The sequence below is a fragment of the Haliotis rufescens genome, unplaced genomic scaffold (assembly GCF_023055435.1).
Source record: "Haliotis rufescens isolate VD_foot unplaced genomic scaffold, xgHalRufe1.0.p SCAF_5, whole genome shotgun sequence".
NCBI lineage: Eukaryota > Metazoa > Mollusca > Gastropoda > Lepetellida > Haliotidae > Haliotis > Haliotis rufescens.
The window spans coordinates 55,255,070-55,277,743 of record NW_025964223.1 but is presented as its reverse complement, the minus strand read 5'-3'; the positions used below and the strand labels follow the sequence as shown (position 1 = coordinate 55,277,743).

At 42.8% G+C, this 22,674-nt stretch overlaps 2 protein-coding genes across 4 annotated transcripts in view; one reads left to right on the top strand and one right to left on the bottom strand.

Annotated features, from left to right (window-relative positions):
- Positions 1–4,495, bottom strand: part of LOC124125695 (E3 ubiquitin-protein ligase HACE1-like) — a 38,632-nt gene extending 34,137 nt beyond the window's left edge. For all 3 annotated transcript variants that reach the window (XM_046489045.2, XM_046489055.2, XM_046489065.2), the window contains exons 1-3: positions 4,372–4,495; positions 3,144–3,198; positions 305–394 (exon numbers count right to left, since the gene is read on the bottom strand). In XM_046489045.2, the coding sequence (XP_046345001.2) occupies positions 305–394; positions 3,144–3,198; positions 4,372–4,435 (209 nt within the window). In that variant the 5' untranslated portion in view covers positions 4,436–4,495. The remainder of the gene's footprint in view (positions 1–304; positions 395–3,143; positions 3,199–4,371) is intronic.
- Positions 4,496–16,751: 12,256 nt separating this feature from the next.
- On the top strand, positions 16,752–19,354 carry LOC124127258. The gene is made up of 3 exons (XM_046490691.2): positions 16,752–17,022; positions 17,979–18,054; positions 18,703–19,354. The coding sequence occupies exons 1-3, from the start codon at positions 16,860–16,862 to the stop codon at positions 18,932–18,934; spliced, it is 471 nt and encodes a 156-aa protein (XP_046346647.2). The 5' UTR covers positions 16,752–16,859; the 3' UTR covers positions 18,935–19,354.
- The last annotated feature ends 3,320 nt before the right edge of the window (positions 19,355–22,674 follow it).

The window sequence follows — 22,674 nt, the reverse complement described above, 5'->3', positions numbered from 1 at the left end:
CTTGGTTGATGCATGTCATCGATCCCAATTGCATGGATCGATGCTCATGATGTCAATCACTGGACTTCTGGTCCAGACTCAATTCCTTACAGATTGCCACCATATAGCTGGAATATTGCTGAGTGTGGTGTTAAACAACAAACAAACAAACAAACAAACATCTGATGGGTTCAAGAACCCACTCATCTTTCATAAATAATGGTTTCCTGGTTCACCGGATGCGGCCTACAATGGAGGTATCGCCAGATCTTGACTCAGAGATGTATCGTATCAGAGTAAAAGATTTGATTTGCTATCAACTTACTTTGCAGCAACATGGAGCAATGTCCGCCTCGCTCGACCACATGCATAATTGACATCAAACTTGGAGCCAGAGAGCAAGTCAGTCACTGATCTGAAAGTAACATTTGAATGAGCATGCCTGATAATTACAGTATATATTAGCATAATAGTGATAATAGGTAACCATGGTAATATTTGGCTGGGAATCTGGGACTGAATCTAGATCTTAAACTAAACTATCCATATATATTTTTGATGTTGAGGTAGTTCAGGTTTATTAATAAATTTCATATCACTGCTGAGTGATGAAAGACTGATAGCACTATCCTGATATCCCAACTCTGCAGCAACAATGGATGCCATGATAACAGGACATGAGGATTATTACAGATGTGTATGAAAAACACATCAAAATAAAATATTCCTACTTTCTTGCCAGTTACAAATATTCATCTCAAGAAAACTGGTAAGTAAAGTTATTCACAGTCATAAAAACATAAATATTTTTCACAAATTCTTCACAAGATAAGATTTACAAATTTGGAATAAGTGATGGATGTAGCACACCATCTACACACTAGCCATTGTTGTCAACAAATCTACTACACGAGTGGCTGTCAGATACCACTTATTTTACAATTTGTTTCAAAACAAATCTAACGAGCAAAAGCATGTTACATTCATATGAAGCCTGGTAATCAATCATTTTATTTCCAATACATATAGGCCACAGGTCTTTGTGTACAAAAGGTGAGTACAGACAGGTTTTAAGCTTTCAGTTTTGCATTTCTTACTTCATTTGCATAATATAGATATTTTGCTAGATTTGTAATAATATATGTATCTGGTGATAACAGAAGCATATTAAATTTATGAATGTTAGGATGACAATAGAACTTTGCTTTGAGATATAGTTGCCGTAACTTGACATACGATGGACAAATAAGCAGGAAGTGGTACTCTGTTTCAACACAGTCTAATTTACAAAGTTTGCATTTTCTTAAATTTCTTGGGATTTTATAATGACGTCCATTCTCAATTTCCAAAGTATGACAACTCAGTCTGAATCTCGTAAGGGTTGTTCTCATATTTTGTGAAATTTAAGAATGACAAATAAGGTTCACATTTAACATAAGTTTTAAAACAAGCATAAAATGACATTTTTGAACTTGCAAGAAGTTCGCTATGCCAGATCTGCTGAAAATTGTCTTTCAAACATTGTTTAAACATATTAAGAAACACCTTTTGGTTTCCATACATTTGGAACCTCAATACATCTCCGAACCCAAGTTTACAAAGACAATTCCTTAATTTAGTTACCCAATTGACACGACCATGTTAATCATACAGGTACAACATATTGTAGCACTTTCTTGGTAAACGGAAGTCTGGCATCATCAGTATGTTCAGCCAATATTTCAGACATCTGGTCAAAGCATATACTGTACACGAATAGGGTATCTGCCACACTCGCCCAATACAGCGTTGTTTGATGCGGATAATTTGAAACCCAAAATGCCTGGTAATAATGATTACTGTTTGAGAAACCCCATTGTACAAAACGATGTAGACATACTCCCGTTACATTTACACTGGGGCCTATGAAGATCCGAGTAGAATAGGTCTTCAGCAACCCCTGCTAGCAGTAAAAGACTTAAAAGGCGACTATGCTTGTCGTAAAAGGTGACTAACGGGATCAGTTGGTCAGGCTCGCTGACTTGGTTGATGCATGTCATCGTATCCCAATTGCGTGGATCGATGCTAATGATGTCAATCACTGGATTGTTTGTTCCAGACTCAATTATTTCTCAGACAACTGTCATATAGCTGGAATATTGCTGAATGTGGCGTTAAACAAAAAACAAACGAGTTTCAGGTTACACATGCTTTTCTTGACAGTTGACTCATGAGGTGAGGTGAAATTGGGTTTAACGTCGCGTCCAAGATTATTGCACTTATATAGCGACGTGCATGCACGTGTATGTGTGTGTGTGGCTGCTTGTACTAGTCCGGACTGATGCCGATTTATAGTGCTAGCTCACTGAGATACCATGCCGCAGTTTAACATGAATACCCCACTCAGGCACAGTATACTGACTCCGAGCCGACCAGTCCTTGTTTTAGCCCCTTAATGCCGAGCGCCAGACAGGGTAACAACAAGTACAATCTTTTAACGTCTTTTTGTATGACGCGGCCCGGGATCGAACCCTGGGCCTTCCGCTCTCCGGGCGGACGCTCTACCACAAGACCACGGAGGCGGTCAGTTGACTCATGAAGAATTACATGGTTAGATTGTATCACCTGGATGTTAGTGAACCCCGACTTCCTGGACTCCACTGGCTCACTGGTTTGTGTACCAGGCCTGATTATTAAGAGACCACCATCATATAGCTTGAATATTGCTGAGTGCGGTGTTAAACAACGAACCAAACCAAAACAAAACATTTACATTGAGCTTTACTGAAACATGCGCAGGTTAAAATTTGATGGAACCACTGTCCACATAGACCTCATCAGCATCATCAGTGATAGTACAAGCAGGGATTCTATACATCTATAGATAATAAAAAATGATAAACATGAAATAGTTAAACAAAAGAACCTGTCAAGAATATGTTTCCAGGTATTTGTGAAAGAGAAAAGCATATTTGTCAAACTCATTGGTCAATGATGACTGATTTATCTACCAAAACAGTTGGCATGAATCACAGCAAAAAGACCACGTCAAATATCAATAACGTTAATTATTTGTCAATGGCCAAGAAATTTAAAAATACAATTTTTCCTGATAACCATGATTACAAAACAGAGGAATGTGTTTATTGTTGATGAACATATAATAATGTAAAATAATATGGTACCTGTGCTGATTAGCAATCACCATTGGCATTATGGTGTAAAAGGCAGCTTTGTCATCTGAAAGAAAGAAAACGTGATAAAAGATCAATATTGCGAGGAGTATAGCTTCTGAGCAGTGACATTATGCAGATGGATTGCAACTGATTCTGTTTACCATGTTAACAGAAAAGGAAACTTACAGACAATGTTCTCGAAGTCAAAGAAGTTTGAAGTTTCAGTCGAGAGCCCTGTTTAATTCGAAGGAAATCCACACATTCTCACAGTTGCAAATGTCATTCTATAATGTTCTGTCCTCAACCTTTGTTGTAATAGTAAGTGTCAGTTTAATGTAAACCTTCATATCCACATTCACAATTATGTCAAATATTTAAGCGAAGTTGATACATTTCAAACAGACACCTGTCTCAGCCAGCATTGCTATTTTTACACAATTTCTGCACTACAATACTTATGTGGATTCTTAGCTATAAATAACTAGCGTCAGGCTGTAAAAGCATACACAGTCTGTGCCAAAACCTTATGAGTCTACAAGACGGAAACAAGCACTTAGCATCATTTTTTGTACATTTTGGTCTTATCAATCCATGGACTTTTTATTAGCTAAGCTTACTAAATAAAACTGAATTTTTCTAGACTTTGGCTTCAGTCTTGTGGTTTAAGTTACAGATAGACTGTATACCTGTCACCATTACGATAATGTAGCTACACCAAAGTGAGTGAGTGAGTGAGTGAGTGAGTGAGTGAACGAGTTGGGTTTAATGACGCTTGTAACAGTATTCCAGCTATATTACGACGTGTCAGCTTAACGTGGGAGGAAAGCACCAAGTTAAGTGATACATGTCTCTCAGTGCCTTACCACTTTGGTGAAAGCCACGAACACAGACATTATGCGCCCAAACCTAGAAACATCATTGGGTGAACCGGGATTCAAACCCACAAACTTATCAACATATGAATCTGTTTGAACCTGGATTCGAACACACAATCATAGTTCTGGCGTGACCAAGGGACGCAACTCTGTACCTTCTCAATTAGTTATGCGTTTCATAGTATCGGTCAAAGACTATATTAGTAAATTAATGGTAATAAATTCTAACGATGAGTTAGTGTGAGAGTAAACAAATTGACATAGGAGAGTTTCAACGCTTGAGTCAAAATGCCCCAGACAAGGTAACACCATTTTCAACTGACCACAACTCAAATTAGAATCCATGTGTATACTTGGAATACCTGCAGGCAGTTCCGCTGTCCTTCCACGTTTTAAGGAAGCTGCCAAATGCTGAAGAAACTCCATTGTCTTCCTCTATATCTATTTCGCAAATTATGTTTTGTACTTCACGCCATGTTGTGTGGCATACTTCCTGTTTATGAATTAGCTCCCTTGTTTCTAAATATAGATTACACCTAACTCTTTTTTTCATTGGCAGTTATTCATAACTCGGTATTTGATTGGATAACGTCAGGTGCATTTCGACGATGTTGTCAACTGAAAAGAAACATATATATATGAAAGGGTATATTATATGTTGCTGAACGTAGGTGTGTCTAGATATATGAGTATCCTACAAAAGCGTTTCATTAGAAACCAGTCTCACGAGTTGGCTGTCGTTATATATAGATGTTATCGATCAAAATTTTATTGGGGGTGAGACTAGTCATGGCTGGGGCGGTATCGTGTTGTGCCACCCCCTCAATTTTATGTCGCATTGACCATGACGATATTGGATGTATTTATTTGTAGGTGGTGAATTATTAAAAATAGGTTTAAAATCTTTCTGTTATTTAATTAAGCTTAACATGGCATTCCGGTAACAAGTGAAACTCTCCTAGCCACACCGTGTCTGCAAACTATAGATCGAAATCTTGATATCAATAAATCATTTAATGATATCTAAAAATCGAATTATCACCGGATGAATGAGTAAGTATATAACACCGAAACGTGTTCCTCACAAAAAAGAAGTTGACATCCATAAAGCCCTTGTGGATAAAAGCCCACCCGGAGATAATCCCCATGGGATAAAAGCCCCTTATTCGTTAGGGAAAACATACAACAAATTAACATTGCTTTCATTGCTGAGTGTGTAAAACGTAAAAGCTTTGATTTTGACATTGTGAATAATGAAAATAACAATTAATGTCTGTAATGTCTGTTTTTTTTATGATTAACAACCTGTTTGGGTACCATAAACGGTGACTTTCTATTTGTCCAGCAGCTGGCCAAGGGATAATCCCCATCGTGTTTTTTAAGCAACACACACACGCACAAACATACGTCCAGCATTTGTTTACTTTAAAATATTAAATAAACAATTGATAAAAAGAATGAGCACTACGCAAAACATTGTCTTGTCCAATTCGCATTTAACATTTCAATTCCCCTGTTTCACAGTCCAACGAGATGTGAAACAGCATCGTGATAACCCTTCCATTGTCTGTGGCTGCCTAGCTCTTCTCCCTCTCAAGGGCATTGGAGGCGGTCGGGTAGCCTAGTGGTTAAAGCGTTCGCTCGCCACGCCGAAGACCCGGGTTCGATTCCCGACATGGGTGCAATGTGTGAAGCCCATTTCTGGTGTCCCCCGCCGTGATGTTGCTGGAATATTGCTAAAAGCGGCGTAAAACCAAACTCAGGGTCGTTAATCTTTCTCCTGGGGTGACATCAAACCGATCGAAGCTGGAAGTGGTCTCATCATTGTCTTGCTCAACCTGAAGTATCTCAATGGATTTAGATGGCTACGTCCAGGTCTCTTCAGGTTTGAATGCCACCCCTCGCGATGGGTTGTTTGTTCATGGTTTGCCAGGAACTTATCAACAGTGATCCGTGTTCCCGCTTCATCTTTGCCTTAAGTTATAAGACATGTGAAGATCCGGGGTAGAATAGATCTTCAGCAACCCATGCTTGCCATAAATGGCGGCTAACGTGATCGGGTGGTCAGGCTCGGTGACTTGGTTGATGCATGTCATCGATCCCAATTGCGTGGATCGATGCTCATGATGTCATTCACTGGATTAGGTGGTCCAGACTCGATTATTTACAGACCATCGTGATATAGCTGGAATATTGCTGAGTGCGGCGTAAAATAACAAACAAACATAATTTATAACAGCCAATTCTTCTAAAATAGCCTGTTGGTAACGTAACCATGCTTGTGAAAGGTAAACTATCACGTGATGTATTCAAAATGTTTAAATAAGAACGGTTACAAACATATCAAAGCAACCGAAAATAATTTGATCCAGATTGGTACGCTGTGGAACTCAAATCTGCGAACCCTCAAATCTGCAACAAGACTCGTTTCCCTATTGACCCAAGTTATGTGCAAAAATACAACAAACCAATCAGAATGCGCGTAATAACAGTGATCCATGATTCAGCAGCCTAATGCATTCGTGACCAACTCGTGTTATTCCGGGACAAGCCGAATAGCGCAGGTTACGGAAAGGGGCGAGTGGTGACGAATGCAGCCTAATGGTGGAATGATGGCTGGACATCCCCTTTGAGAACATTAACACAAACTTGTACCCGGCGAAACCAAGTGCCGATCCCTCATAGAATAGGGAATAACCTCAAGAACAATCTGTTCAGTTGCCGCAGTTGAATACTGTTTCCTGTTGGTAATTCCTTTTATAATCCAAATCATATGACTATCTTCACCGACTCACTGCTATATGTATTTTATACGTTTGCACACAGTACAGTTTATTTGAATATAATTTGCCAAGTAATTGTTTCATATGTGAGAGTCACCACTTCCTCCCCTTTAATCTCTTATGTTGTCTCACCAAACACCTATGGGCACAAGACGAGTAGGAAGACCCCCCAAAACTCGTATTTAGATTTTTTCTCTCTCGTTATTTCAGTTATATTCTCGAAATTACGAGTTTTTTCTCATTACTTCTATTATTTTCTCTTTTTTTTATAGTTTATTTAAAAAACTCGAAATTTCGAGAAAATAATTAAAATATCGAGAATGAAAACCGAAATTTCGAGTTTTTTAAATAAACTTGAAATGACGAGAAAATAATTGAAATAATGACAAAATAATGGAGCAACGAAAAAAACCCTCGTAATTTCGAGAAAAATAATTGAAATAACGAGAACAAAAACTGATTTTTCGAGTTTTTTAAATGAACTTGAAATAACGAGAAAATAATAGAAATTGCGAAAATATAATCGAAGTAACGAGAACAAAATCGAAGCAGCGAGAAAATAATCGAAATTTCGAGAAATTAAGTGAAATGACGATATATTTGGATAAAAAATATAAAATAATGCCAAAGTTGCACCATTAGGTTTTCGTAGAAAAACACATAAAAGGTAGAAACATATTTTATTAGACTTAGATCCAAATTTACAAGAACACACATAATTAAGGGAAAATGTTTTTCACAAACATGAAGATAAAGAGTTGGAGAATGTTTATTTGGCAAATCGATGAAGCTGACACGCCTTGATATAATTGGAAAAATGTTCAAAGCGGCGTTAACTCAAACCTATTCATAATATCCTTACAACAAAAAAACTTCCTATACAAAACCGGATGTTGATTCCAGCCGCTGTTCATCTTGCAATATTGTACCCGAAATAGTTGTGCACATTTATGTTAAAGTACCCGTATAAAAGGACTTTGGAATACACAATACCCTGAATGACGGGATGTTGAGGGACGTACAGTGTCACATTACCCTGAATGACAGGATGTTGAGGGACGTACAGTGTCACATTACCCTGAATGACGGGATGTTGAAGGACTTACAGTGTCAGAATACCCTGAATGACGGGGTGTAGAGGGACGTACAGTGTCACATTACCCTGAATGACAGGGTGTAGAGGGACGTACAGTGTCACAATACCCCGAATGACGGGATGTTGAAGGACGTAGAGTGTCACAATACCCTGAATGACAGGATGTTAAGGGACGTACAGTGTCACGATACCCTGAATGACGGGATGTCGAGGGATGCACAGTGTTACATTACCCTGAATGACAGGATGTTGAGGGACATACAGTGTCACAATACCCTGAATGACGGGATGTCGAGGGATGCACAGTGTTACATTACCCTGAATGACAGGATGTAGAGGGACGTACAGTGTCACATCGTCCTGAATGACGGGATGTCGAGGGATGCACAGTGTTACATTACCCTGAATGACAGGATGTTAAGGGACGTACAGTGTCACAAGACCCTGAATGACGGGATGTTGAGGGACATACAGTGTCACAATACCCTGAATGACAGGATGGTGAGGGACGTACAGTGTCACAATACCCTGAATGACAGGATGGTGAGGGACGTACAGTGTCACAATACCCTGAATGACAGGATGTTGAGGGACGTACAGTGTCACAATACCCTGAATGACAGGATGTTGAAGGACGTACAGTGTTACATTACCCTGAATGACGGGATGTCGAGGGATGTACAGTGTCACATTACCCTGAATGACGTAATGTTGAGGGACGTACAGTGTCACATCGTCCTGAATGACAGGATGTAGAGGGACGTACAGTGTCACATTACCCTGAATGACGGGATGTTGAGGGACGTACAGTGTCACATCGTCCTGAATGACAGGGTGTAGAGGGACATACAGTGTCACATCACCCTGAATGACGGGATGTTGAGGGACATACAGTGTCACATCACCCTGAATGACGGGATGTTGAGGTACATACAGTGTCACATCATCCTGAATGACGGGATGTTGAGGGACATACAGTGTCACATTACCCTGAATGACGGGATGTTGAGGGACATACAGTGTCACATTACCCTGAATGACGGGATGTTGAGGGACATACAGTGTCACATTACCCTGAATGACGGGATGTTGAGGGACATACAGTGTCACATCACCCTGAATGACGGGATGTTGAGGGACATACAGTGTCACATTACCCTGAATGACGGGATGTTGAGGGACATACAGTGTCACATCACCCTGAATGACGGGATGTCGAGGGACATACAGTGTCACATTACCCTGAATGACGGGATGTTGAGGGACATACAGTGTCACATCGTCCTGAATGACAGGATGTTGAGGGACATACAGTGTCACATCGTCCTGAATGACGGGATGTTGAGGGACATACAGTGTCACATCACCCTGAATGACGGGATGTTGAGGGACATACAGTGTCACATCATCCTGAATGACGGGATGTTGAGGGACATACAGTGTCACATTACCCTGAATGACGGGATGTTGAGGGACATACAGTGTCACATTACCCTGAATGACGGGATGTTGAGGGACATACAGTGTCACATTACCCTGAATGACGGGATGTTGAGGGACATACAGTGTCACATCACCCTGAATGACGGGATGTTGAGGGACATACAGTGTCACATTACCCTGAATGACGGGATGTTGAGGGACATACAGTGTCACATCACCCTGAATGACGGGATGTTGAGGGACATACAGTGTCACATCACCCTGAATGACGGGATGTTGAGGGACGTACAGTGTCACATCGTCCTGAATGACAGGATGTAGAGGGACGTACAGTGTCACATTACTCTGAATGACGGGATGTTGAGGGACGTACAGTGTCACATTACCCTGAATGACAGGATGTAGAGGGACGTACAGTGTCACATTACTCTGAATGACCGGATGTTGAGGGACGTACAGTGTCACAATACCCTGAATGACGGGATGTTGAAGGACATACAGTGTCACATTACCCAGAATGACGGGGTGCAGAGGGACGTACAGTGTCACATTACCCTGAATGACGGGATGTTGAGGGACGTACAGTGTCACATTACCCTGAATGACGGGATGTTGAGGGACATACAGTGTCACATTACCCAGAATGACGGGGTGCAGAGGGACGTACAGTGTCACATTACCCTGAATGACGGGATGTTGAGGGACATACAGTGTCACATTACCCTGAATGACGGGATGTTGAGGGACATACAGTGTCACATCACCCTGAATGACGGGATGTTGAGGGACATACAGTGTCACATCACCCTGAATGACAGGATGTTGAGGGACATACAGTGTCACATTACCCTGAATGACGGGATGTTGAGGGACGTACAGTGTCACATCGTCCTGAATGACAGGATGTCCAGGGACATACAGTGTCACATCACCCTGAATGACGGGATGTTGAGGGACATACAGTGTCACATCACCCTGAATGACGGGATGTTGAGGGACATACAGTGTCACATTATCCTGAATGACGGGATGTTGAGGGACATACAGTGTCACATCACCCTGAATGACGGGATGTTGAGGGACATACAGTGTCACATCATCCTGAATGACGGGATGTTGAGGGACATACAGTGTCACATCACCCTGAATGACGGGATGTTGAGGGACATACAGTGTCACATTACCCTGAATGACGGGATGTTGAGGGACATACAGTGTCACATCACCCTGAATGACGGGATGTTGAGGGACATACAGTGTCACATCACCCTGAATGACGGGATGTTGAGGGACATACAGTGTCACCTTACCCTGAATGACGTAATGTTGAGGGACGTACAGTGTCACATCGTCCTGAATGACAGGATGTAGAGGGATGTACAGTGTCACATTACCCTGAATGACGGGATGTTGAGGGACGTACAGTGTCACATCATCCTGAATGACGGAATGTTGAGGGACATACAGTGTCACATCGTCCTGAATGACAGGATGTAGAGGGACATACAGTGTCACATCACCCTGGATGACGGGATGTTGAGGGACATACAGTGTCACATTACCCTGAATGACGGGATGTTGAGGGACATACAGTTTCACATCGTCCTGAATGACAGGATGTAGAGGGACATACAGTGTCACATTACCCTGAATGACGGGATGTTGAGGGACGTACAGTGTCACATTACCCTGAATGACAGGATGTAGAGGGACGTACAGTGTCACATTACCCTGAATAACGGGATGTTTAGGGACGTACAGTGTCACATTACCCTGAGTGATGGATGTAGAGGGACGTACAGTGTCACATTACCCTGAATGACAGGATGTAGAGGGACGTACAGTGTCACATTACCCTGAATGATGGATGTAGAGGGACGTACAGTGTCACATTACTCGTAATGACTGGATGTGTGGAGAGACGTTCAGTGTCACATTACCCTGAATGACTGCGGATGTCGAGGGACGTACAGTGTCACAATACCCTGAATGACAGGGAATGTGGAGGGACGTACAGTGTCACATTACCCTGAATGAGTGGGGATGTCGAGGGACGTACAGTGTCACATTACCCCTAATGACTTGGTGTGTGGAGAGTCGTACAGTGTCACATTACCCGTAATGACTGCGGATGTCGAGGGACGTACAGTGTCACAATACCCTGAATGACAGGGAATGTGGAGAGATGTTCAGTGTCACAATACCCTGAATGACTGGGGGTGTCGAGGGACGTACAGTGTCACATTAACCGTAATGACTGGGTGTGTGGAAACACGTTCAGTGTCACAATACCCTGAATGGTGGATGTTGAGGGACGTACAGTGTCACAATACCCTGAATGAGTGGGGATGTCGAGGGACGTACAGTGTCACAATACCCTGAATGACAGGGAATGTGGAGAGACGTTCAGTGTCACAATACCCTGAATGACTGGGGGTGTCGAGGGACGTACAGTGTCACATTACCCGTAATGACTGGGTGTGTGGAGACACGTTCAGTGTCACAATACCCTGAATGACAGGGAATGTGGAGAGACGTTCAGTGTCACAATACCCTGAATGAGTGGGAATGTCGAGGGACGTACAGTGTCACATTATCCGTAATGACAGGGAATGTGGAGACACGTTCAGTGTCACAATACCCTGAATGACAGGGAATGTGGAGGGACGTTTATAGCTGACAAATATTACCGTTTAGTTCAATGGCTCCGGTTGATGCGTGACGTATATGATCTTACTCAACCCACTGTCATATCCTAAAGGCGATTCCATTTCCTTTTCAAGGAAGGAATTGAGATGATGCTGTAGATATTTGTAGACCCTGATCCCGCTGTCTGAGTGGTTGAAGTGGAGTGAACTGAACTGAACTTCTTTCAGGCCACTTTAGAGGTGGAGCATTATTTCAACAACATAACACATATACATATAAATATAGAATAGATACAAAAACATCTTTGCCGAACATGTATCCATATTGATACAGATTCACTAGGGTAGCAATATATGTGCAATTTAATAAGAAGGAGAGTTACGTAGAGGGGAATGTCCGAGTAACTCTCTATTCCTTAAAAATAATGGAGCAGAGGCCCCGCAGGGGCCGAGGCCCATTATTTTTAAGGAATGGAGAGTTACGAGGATATTTCCCTACTTTAAACTCATCCCTACTTTTACACTTTGACAAAATATTCTGTCGTTGAAAATATTTGAAAAATTCAAATGCAAATGACAAGCAACTCTCCATTCCTGAAAAATAATGGAGCGTTCAAACAATAGAATGACGTCACAGATGTGTTTTAATTGACGGACTTGAACAATGACATCAGGATTTTTACAAAATTTGGACAGTTTTTTCAATGTTCCTAATCGGGAATAATCGAAAAGTAAATTCATTTTATGCATATTGGGAGGGATGTACGTAGTAGAATCTGTGTAAAAAATGTTTTCATTCGTTTTTTAAAGATGGACAAATAAACAAATAATGGAATTCATCACCTGTGTAAGATAATGTACAAAGAGGGCATTTCCTTTCGGTTAAAGGTATTTTTCTCCATCTCCCAGTTTCAATAAGTACGAGTAGATTATGGTTACAAGTTCTAAACTTAAGTAAGACTCAATAGATATGTTCCTGCAGTACGTTTAAATAATATTATAATCCCGTTTAAGTTTTAGTTTGCACATGATACCCACGGCTGTGACTGTGACCTCACAATGCGCCGTATCACTCTCCTACCTCGGGTTCTTCGCGTCACCTCTGCCACAGATCAGAGGGACTTGAATCGTCACATTTTACACAGCCCTTTTAATTACAGTAGGTTTTTTATCTGTTTCAGATTGAAATGTCTCCCCTTTAAGATATTAAACATACATGTATATAATGAAATGGTGAACTTTCATTGAGAAATTATTACTTTACTAACCTTTACTTCTTGTGTGAAGATACCATGCCTTGTTCCTCAATGTTGAAGTTGAAAAAGCATCTTTTTACAATTACACTAAACTATCTGTAAAGCGTACTGAAAACTTTCGTTGGACCGGATAACTCTCATTTCAAAATTTGAGCAAGCAAGAAACGTGCTTTGATGTGATATGCAAATAAGCTAGTGGCAAGACAGGGGTGAAATGTTAAGTCATCACTGCGCCGGAGCGGCCAGAACTAAGTCCCACAAGTCAGTGGTGAAATGGTAAGTTATCACCACCCCGGGGTGTGGAGCGGTGCAGATTAAAACCCCACAAGTCAGTGGTGACATGTTAAGTCATCACCACCCCGGAATGTGGAGTGGTGCAGAACTAAGCCCCACAAGTCAGTGGTGAAATGTTAAGTCATCACCACCCCGGAGTGTGGAACGGTGCAGAACTTAGCCCGACAAGTCAGTGGTGAAATGTTAAGTCATCACCACACCGGAGTGTGGAGCGGTGCAGAACTAAACCCCACAAGGCAGTGGTGAAATGTGAAGTCATCACCACCCCGGAGTGTGGAACGGTGCAGAACTAAGCCCCACGAGGCGGTTGTGAAATGTGAAGTCATCACCACCCCGGAGTGTGGAGCGGTGCAGAACCAAGCCCCACAAGTCAGTGATGAAATGTGAAGTCATCACCACACCGGAGTGTGGAGTGGTGCAGAACTAAGCCCCACAAGGCAGTGGTGAAATGTTAAGTCATCACCACCCCGGAGTGTGGAGCGGTGCAGAACTAAGCCCCACAAGGCATTGGTGAAATGTTAAGTCATCACCACCCTTGAGTGTGGAGCGGTGCAGAACTAAGCCCCACAAGTCAGTGGTGAAATGTTAAGTCATCACCACCCCAGAGTGTGGAGTGGTGCAGAACTAAGCCCCACAAGGCAGTGGTGAAATGTTAATTCATCACCACCACGGAGTGTGGAGCGGTGCAGAACTAAGCCCCACAAGGCAGTGGTGAAAAGTTAAGTCATCACCAACCCGGATTGTTGAACGGTGCAGAAATTAGCCCCACAAGTCAGTGGTGAAATGTTAAGTCATCACCACCCTTGAATTAGAGCGGTGCAGAACTAAGCCCCACAAGTCAGTGGTGAAATGTTAAGTCATCACCACCCCGAAGTGTGGAGCGGTGCAGAACTAAGCCCCACAAGTCAGTGGTGACATGTTAAGTCATCACCACCCCAGAGTGTGGAGTGGTGAAGAACTAAGCCCCACAAGGCAGTGGTGAAATGTTAAGTCATCACCACCCCGGAGTGTGGAGTGGTGAAGAACTAAACCCCATCAGGCAGTGGTGAAAAGATAAGTCATCACCAACCCGGATTGTGGAACGGTGCAGAACTTATCCCCACAAGTCAGTGGTGAAAAGTTAAGTCATCACCACCCCGGAGTGTGGAGCGGTCAGTACTAAGCCCAACCAGGCAGTGGTGAAATGTTAAGTCATCACCACCCCGGAGTGTGGAGTGGTGCAGAACTAAGCCCCACAAGGCAGTGGTGAAATGTTAAGTCATCACCACGCCGGAGTGTGGAGTGGTGAAGAACTAAACCCCATCAGGCAGTGGTGAAAAGTTAAGTCATCACCACCCCGGAGTGTGGAGCGGTGCAGAACTAAGCCCGACAAGTCAGTGGTGAAATGTTAAGTCATCACCACCCCGGATTGTGGAACGGTGCAGAACTTAGCCCCACAAGTCAGTGGTGAAATGTTAAGTCATCACCACGCCGGAGTGTGGAGCGGTGCAGAACTAAACCCCACAAGGCAGTGGTGAAATGTGAAGTCATCACCACCCCGGAGTGTGGAACGGTGCAGAACTAAGCCCCACGAGGCAGTTGTGAAATGTGAAGTCATCACCACCACGGAGTGTGGAGCGGTGCAGAACCAAGCCCCACAAGTCAGTGGTGAAATGTGAAGTCATCACCACACCGGAGTGTGGAGTGGTGCAGAACTAAACCCCACAAGGCAGTGGTGAAATGTGAAGTCATCACCACCCCGGAGTGTGGAGCGGTGTCAGAACCAAGCCCCACAAGTCAGTGGTGAAATGTGAAGTCATCACCACCCCGGAGTGTGGAACGGTGCAGAACTAAGCCCCACAAGTCAGTGGTGAAATGTTAAGTCATCACCACCCCAGAGTGTGGAGCGGTGCAGAACCAAGCCCCACAAGGCAGTGGTGAAATGTTAAGTCATCACCACCACGGAGTGTGGAGCGGTGCAGAACCAAGCCCCACAAGGCAGTGGTGAAATGTTAAGTCATCACCACCCCGGAGTGTGGAGCGATGCCGAACTAAGCCCCACAATGCATTGGTGAAATGTTAAGTCATCACCACCCTTGAGTGTGGAGCGGTGCAGAACTAAGCCCCACAAGTCAGTGGTGAAATGTTAAGTCATCAACACCCCGGAGTGAGGAGTGGTGCAGAACTAAGCCCCACAAGTCAGTGGTGAAATGTTAAGTCATCACCACCCCGGAGTGTGGAGCGGTGCAGAACTAAGCCCCACAAGTCAGTGGTGACATGTTAAGTCATCACCACCCCGGAGTGTGGAGTGGTGCAGTACTAAGCCCCACAAGGCAGTGGTGAAAAGTTATGTCATCACCAACCCGGATTGTGGAACGGTGCAGAACTTAGCCCCACAAGTCAGTGGTGAAATGTTAAGTCATCACCACCCTTGAGTTAGAGCGGTGCAGAACTAAGCCCCACAAGTCAGTGGTGAAATGTTAAGTCAACAACACCCCGGAGTGAGGAGTGGTGCAGAACTAAGCCCCACAAGGCAGTGGTGAAATGTTAAGTCATCACCACCCCGGAGTGTGGAGCGGTGCAGAACTAAACCCCACAAGTCAGTGGTGAAATGTTAAGTCATCACCACCCCGGAGTGTGGAGTGGTGAAGAACTAAACCCCATCAGGCAGTGGTGAAAAGTTAAGTCATCACCACCCCGGAGTGTGGAGTGGTGCAGAACTAAGCCCCACAAGGCAGTGGTGAAATGTTAAGTCATCACCACCCCGGAGTGTGGAGCGGTGCAGAACTAAACCCCACAAGTCAGTGGTGAAATGTTAAGTCATCACCACCACGGATTCTGGAACGGTGCAGAACTAAGCCCCACAAGGCAGTGGTGAAATGTTAAGTCATCACCACCCCGGAGTGTGGAGCGGTGCAGAACTAAGCCCCACAAGTCAGTGGTGAAATGTTAAGTCATCACCACCACCGACTGTGACTTATCCAACTGCAAGTTAAACTGTTAGGATATTTTAACCGTTGTCCAAAGAACTAAAAAAGTAATGAGTGAAAGGGACACGTCTTAATCAGGAAATAATCAACAGGAGTAAGAATAACTACTTAATTATACTTAACATGACACGGCATCACGAAATCCATATATGGATCGGCTAGTGCTTCAGTTTCCTTAGAGCGGAATATTGAATCACGCTTCGTACATTGGTCACGGGAACGAATTAAGTCACTGTGTAATAATATCCCGAGCATATGTATATAAGTGTTGGGGAATCAGCCACAATTAGAACAAGAAGTCTACAGTGCGTGCGGAAAGCACTATTTCCGAGATTTAGTGGTTTCAGAACACGGCGATGATATGATGAGGTGTGTTTGTCTAGATATCGCGGCCTGCCTTGTGTTAGTTCTACACGTTTCGGACACGAGAGGTGCCAATATACCTACATCAACACAGATTAAGTCGCTCACGAGGGAAAGGACCAACGAGTGGGACATCAGAGAAGTGTGTAACATACTGAACAGTAAGTTTCGTACGGCCCGTGTTTCTTACTATATTCCGACCCGTGAAGATCCGGGGTAGAATAGGTCTTCAGCAACCCATGCTTGCCGTGAAAGGCGACTATGCTTGTCGTAAGAGGCGACTAACGGGATCGGGTGGTCAGGCTCGCTGACTTGGTTGATGCTTGTTAAGTTGATGCTTGTCATCTCATGATATCAATCACTGAAATGTCTGGTCCACACTCGATTATTTACATACCGCCGTCATATAGCTGTAATATTGAGTGTGGCATTAAACAACAAACAAACAAACAAAAACAAACAATCTGAATATATTCCGGGAGGGAACATGGATATTTGCTCACTCCTTGATCATTAAAAATCGAATTTGTAATATCAATAAATATTTCAGCAATAGTTATATAATCAAATTGCGATATCAATATTTTTTTATATCAGTAAATAAGTTCTTGATATCACAAGAAAGGAATAAATGGCAAAACGGCGCCTCATATAAAACAACACAAACTAAGTAAGAATAACTTGATTAGAGCGCTCATCATGGTGAGGATTACCTCCCTTTTCAGCCCATGTCCTAACCCAGGGCCGAGTAGCATATAATGTGTATCAATCGAGAAAGTGAGTGAGTGAGTGAGTTTAACGCCGCTTTGAACAGTATTCCAGTTATATCACGGCGTGTCAGCTTAATGTGGGAGGAAAGCCGGAAGTGATGCAGATCTCAGACGTTTACCACCTCGGTGAAACCCACGAGCACGGGTATGGTGCTGACGAACCTAGAAACATAATCGGGGTGAACCGGAATTCGAACCCACAATCATAGGTTTCTGGTGTGCCCAAGGGACGCAACTCTGCACAGCGAATCGCGGCGCCTTAGACGACTGGGCCACCCGTGCCACCCAATCGAGAAAGAAATATATTTGTACATTCAAAACTATATATTGCTTTTTTTCTTATTCAGAGATATCGTACCTATTGGGAGCTATTGTTGTGATACTCTGTTTCGGGTTTGTGGGAACACAGGCACTGGTTTACAGGTACGTGTGTATGCCATCATGATGGTAGGTTTATTGTTTTACGCCGCACTTATTTTAAGACCTCCGTCATTTTGCTGTTACATTGCTGAGTGAGGCGTTAAACAACAAACAAAACAAATCATCGCCTCTTGGTGTTTCTGGGGGTGGGGGACGAGGGGGGGGGGGGGGGGGGGGGGGGGGTTAGCACGGGTGCGATGTTCGATCTACAAGGTTCGATTATACTCAATTCACTGACCACTGGTTTTATTGACCACTGGAAACTGAATGTTCTAAAGTGACCATTGCCGACCGAGTGAGATTGTGAGTGAGTATGGTTTTACGCCGATTTTAGCAATATTCCTGCAATATCATGGCGGGGAACATTAGAAGTGGGCTTCACACATTGTACCCATGTGGGAAATCGAACCCAAGTCTTCGGCGTGACTAGGGAACGCTTTAATCACTAGGCTATCCCACCGCCCAATATTGTCGACCGAATATTGTCAGTTGAATGTTGTCGACTGAATATTGTCGAGCTAATGATGGCAAATAGTTGACAACGGAATTTTCCGACTAAATATCGTCAACAAAACGTTATCAACTTAATGTTTTCGAGTAAATATTTTCAAAACCATTGATTGCTAACGAATCCAGTGTTATGTTTTGTAGAGCGATGACGCGTAAGCAGCATCTGCAAGATGAGCCACACATATATAACACCTTTCAAACAGACAGACAGATCAGCAGGACTCACAGCTACACACGAGTGGTTCCTGGAGCGTCCACACAGGCACCATCGACAGACATCAGCAGTATAAGACACAGTTATGTCGAGATTATCCCCCCTGATTCTGCTGAGTACACCAGACCCGTCTGCCAGCAATGCCCAACCAACGTATGAGTTCCGATCAAGCTGTTGTGGGATAACCATGTATTTATGTTATCGCGTGATATTTTTTAATGTATTAATGTATTTATGTTTTCACATTTAGAGACGCTCGCCCATACAAGGTGTTGGGTTGCCTAGGGATTAAGGCTTATAGTTATCACGCCGAACATCTGTTCTCGACTGTTTAGAGTGGGTACAATCATTGGTAGCCGCGTGATACCAATGGTCGTTAAAATATGGTATTTGTTGTTACTTTGCCTGGCGCTCGGCATTAAGGGGATAAAACAAGGACTGGTCGGCTCGGAGTCAGTATATTGTGTCTATGTGGGGTATTCATGTGGAACTGCGGCAGGGTATTTCAGGGAGCTAGCACTATGAAGTCAGCACTAGTCCGGACAAGTACAAGCACACACACACACGCACGCACGCACGCACGCACGCACGCACGCACGCACGCACACACACACACACACACACACACACACACACACACGCACCCGCACCCGCACGCGCGCACGCGCGTCTCTACACACACACACAGACACACACACACACACACACACACACACACACACACACACACACACACACACACACACACACACACACACACACACACACACACACACACACACACACACACACACACACACATAATGCATGCATGCACAGTAAAACACCATGGTCCCTGCGTATTCCTTCCATATTCATCATTTCGGTTGTGCCGAACCTTGGATAACTCGAAGTATTTACGTAGGTCCCTTCATCTTCGACACAACGGTGTTCGACATTAAACCACATTTCACCTCACCCCTCCTCTCTCGCTTACGCCCAGACAGCTTGCATTTATATACTATTAGTTTAATTAGACTAAACCTCGAAATTTAATATCAAATCAATCCAAAAACATCAAACACATCAACATCGAAAAGGTACTCGAAAATAGATCTTCCATAATGGCGTGCGGCAACCTCATCAGTGACAGACACATTTCAACAAACACGTAGTATTTTTCATTACCTTGGCAACTAAAGATTACATTTACTTACGAAAGCATGTAATTCATCTGTTGTGTTTTAGCCCGAAAATTTCAGCTAATTTAGCAAAGCGGCCAAATATGGCGTCTGACAAACTTAGCAACTGGTACTAAGAAAGGAGCTCGTGCACACCCAGAAAGCGTCCGGTAAAATGCATTCTTGCCTGTTGTGATATTCATACATCATATATTTCATAATGTTATTTTCATTTCAAATACAATTTATGTGACAAGTACTTGACTTATTTTTTGTCTTTTATGTGTTTGCATGTGTCATATTCCTGCGATTACACTGTAAAAATGTGTTGTAAAATGTAAACGCATACAAGATATGGTGTGTTCTATCTAAATACGTGCAGGATCTAAACACAGGAAATGAGCTAGCGTCTCACAGCCTATCCACCACCTAAACACAACATCGCCATAATCTAAACATCTTTAGAATACAAATATGTTGAAACACGTTTAAAGTTTTTAAATGTTCAGAATTCAGATATGTTTGAATAAAGTGCATATCATCAGGCGTTAAGTCAAATATGAATAAGATGTTTATCATATATCAAAATTAGATGAGCAAATTATATTCACAGGCGCTTGGATGACACATTACCACCAGGACTTACAACTAACGCGGGTCTTCCCTACATGCGGACGTACGCGTAAAGCTGTTAAGCGCAATCCCGAACATGTCAAAAGTAAAAAGGATCGTGTTCAGGTTTGTGGTTTGTGCTTTGGATCTCAACACATTTTTACAGTATACTGACCACCCGACATACCTTTTTATGCAACGAGGTTTTCAATATATATAAAAATATAGACGAGTCAAATATTATTAAGGTGAATTACAATTATAAATTGTTACGAAATTGGATATTAATATGGACGGGTCGAGGAAATAGAGGTTATCCCGCAAGTGTGTTAGGAGATGGTATATATCCTGTATTAATATTTAGGGGTGCTTTACATATTGTTTTGCATAATTATATAAATATGCTACTACAACTGCGACAGTGAGTTGCATGACAATACACATCAAAGCGACCGTATCGCTAGCTCTCCGTTGGGCTTCGATGACAGCACGTGGAGACGAACAGTCAATGTAAACCTGGGATAACTACGCAAATAGAAATAGTTTTTCACGATTTAGGATATTTTCTCAATGAAAGTTAAATATTCTATGACATATGTTTATCTAGATATGTCAAAATGAAACAGATGAAAAACATATGCAATATCTTGAATGAACTGTGTAAGCTGTGACGAATCGTCACATGGCGCTGGCCTGTGGCAGAGGTACTATGCTGGTCGCATGGCACTCTGGGTAGGAGAGTGATCCCCGACGGATGTTGCTGGCCAACGTAGATAAACGCAATGGCCGAACGATCGCATCCAAACATGGGAGAGATGTGACAATCGGCATTGGGAGAAAAGGTACAGATAATCTAGGTGAAACTTGTCAGAATATGTGGGAAATGCCAAACTTAACCCCCTCCCCTCCCTAAAATGGACTTGTCCGTCATTGCCGAGGTCTGATTGTATTCAGGGAGTCATCATTATCTAAATACGGTTAAATATTTTTAAAGCTTATACGCTGTATTTACATCCTTGAATAGGCTGTACATAATGTTGATATGACATACAAGAAAATAACGACTCGTGGACGTTGTTTATCGTACAATATAAGATAACTACGCTATAAATCGCAAAGAACAATGAAGAACGAAGCGTGGTTTATTTCACGATAAAACATTGTTCTATCATGACGTCATTTCTGGAGATTCGAAAATGCAGTCGCAACTTGATAACTCATATATATATTGGACGACGTTATATTAGATAGGGAAGTGTCTTGTGAGTTGTTCCCCTTAGATTTAGCTGGGGTATGCAGATATACGCAGTGACCGAACGATCGCATCCGAAAGTGGTAGAGATATGACAATCGGTATTAGGAGAAAATGTACCGATAATCGGCATGAGGATTGTGAGAATATGCTGGAAATACCAATACCAAACCCACCTGTCCATAAAATGGACTTGTCCGACATTGCCAAGGTCGGATTCTATCCAGGGAGTCATCATTATTAAAATGCGGGTAAATAGTTTTAAAGCTCGTACATTTTATCATCATTCTTAAAGAGGCTGTATATCATGTTGATATCTCATATAAGAAACAAACGGCTCGTGGTCGTTGTTTATCCCCTCATGGTTTATTCTCCCGGCAGTGTTTTATTGCACGATAAACAACTCCCACTCGTCTTTTATTTCTCAATTAAAACACTGCAGGGAGAATAAACCACGAGGGGCTGCGCGTTTTATTGTACGATAAACAACTCCCACTCGTCGTATATTTCTCAATTAAAACACTGCAGGGAGAATAAACCACGAGGGGCTGCGCGTTTTATTGTACGATAAACAACTCCCACTCGTCGTATATTTCTCAATTAAAACACTGCAGGGAGAATAAACCACGAGGGGCTGCGCGTTTTATTGTACGATAAACAACTCCCACTCGTCTTTTATTTCTCAATTAAAACACTGCAGGGAGAATAAACCACGAGGGGCTGCGCGTTTTATTGTACGATAAACAACTCCCACTCGTCGTATATTTCTCAATTAAAACACTGCAGGGAGAATAAACCACGAGGGGCTGCGCGTTTTATTGTACGATAAACAACTCCCACTCGTCTTTTATTTCTCAATTAAAACACTGCAGGGA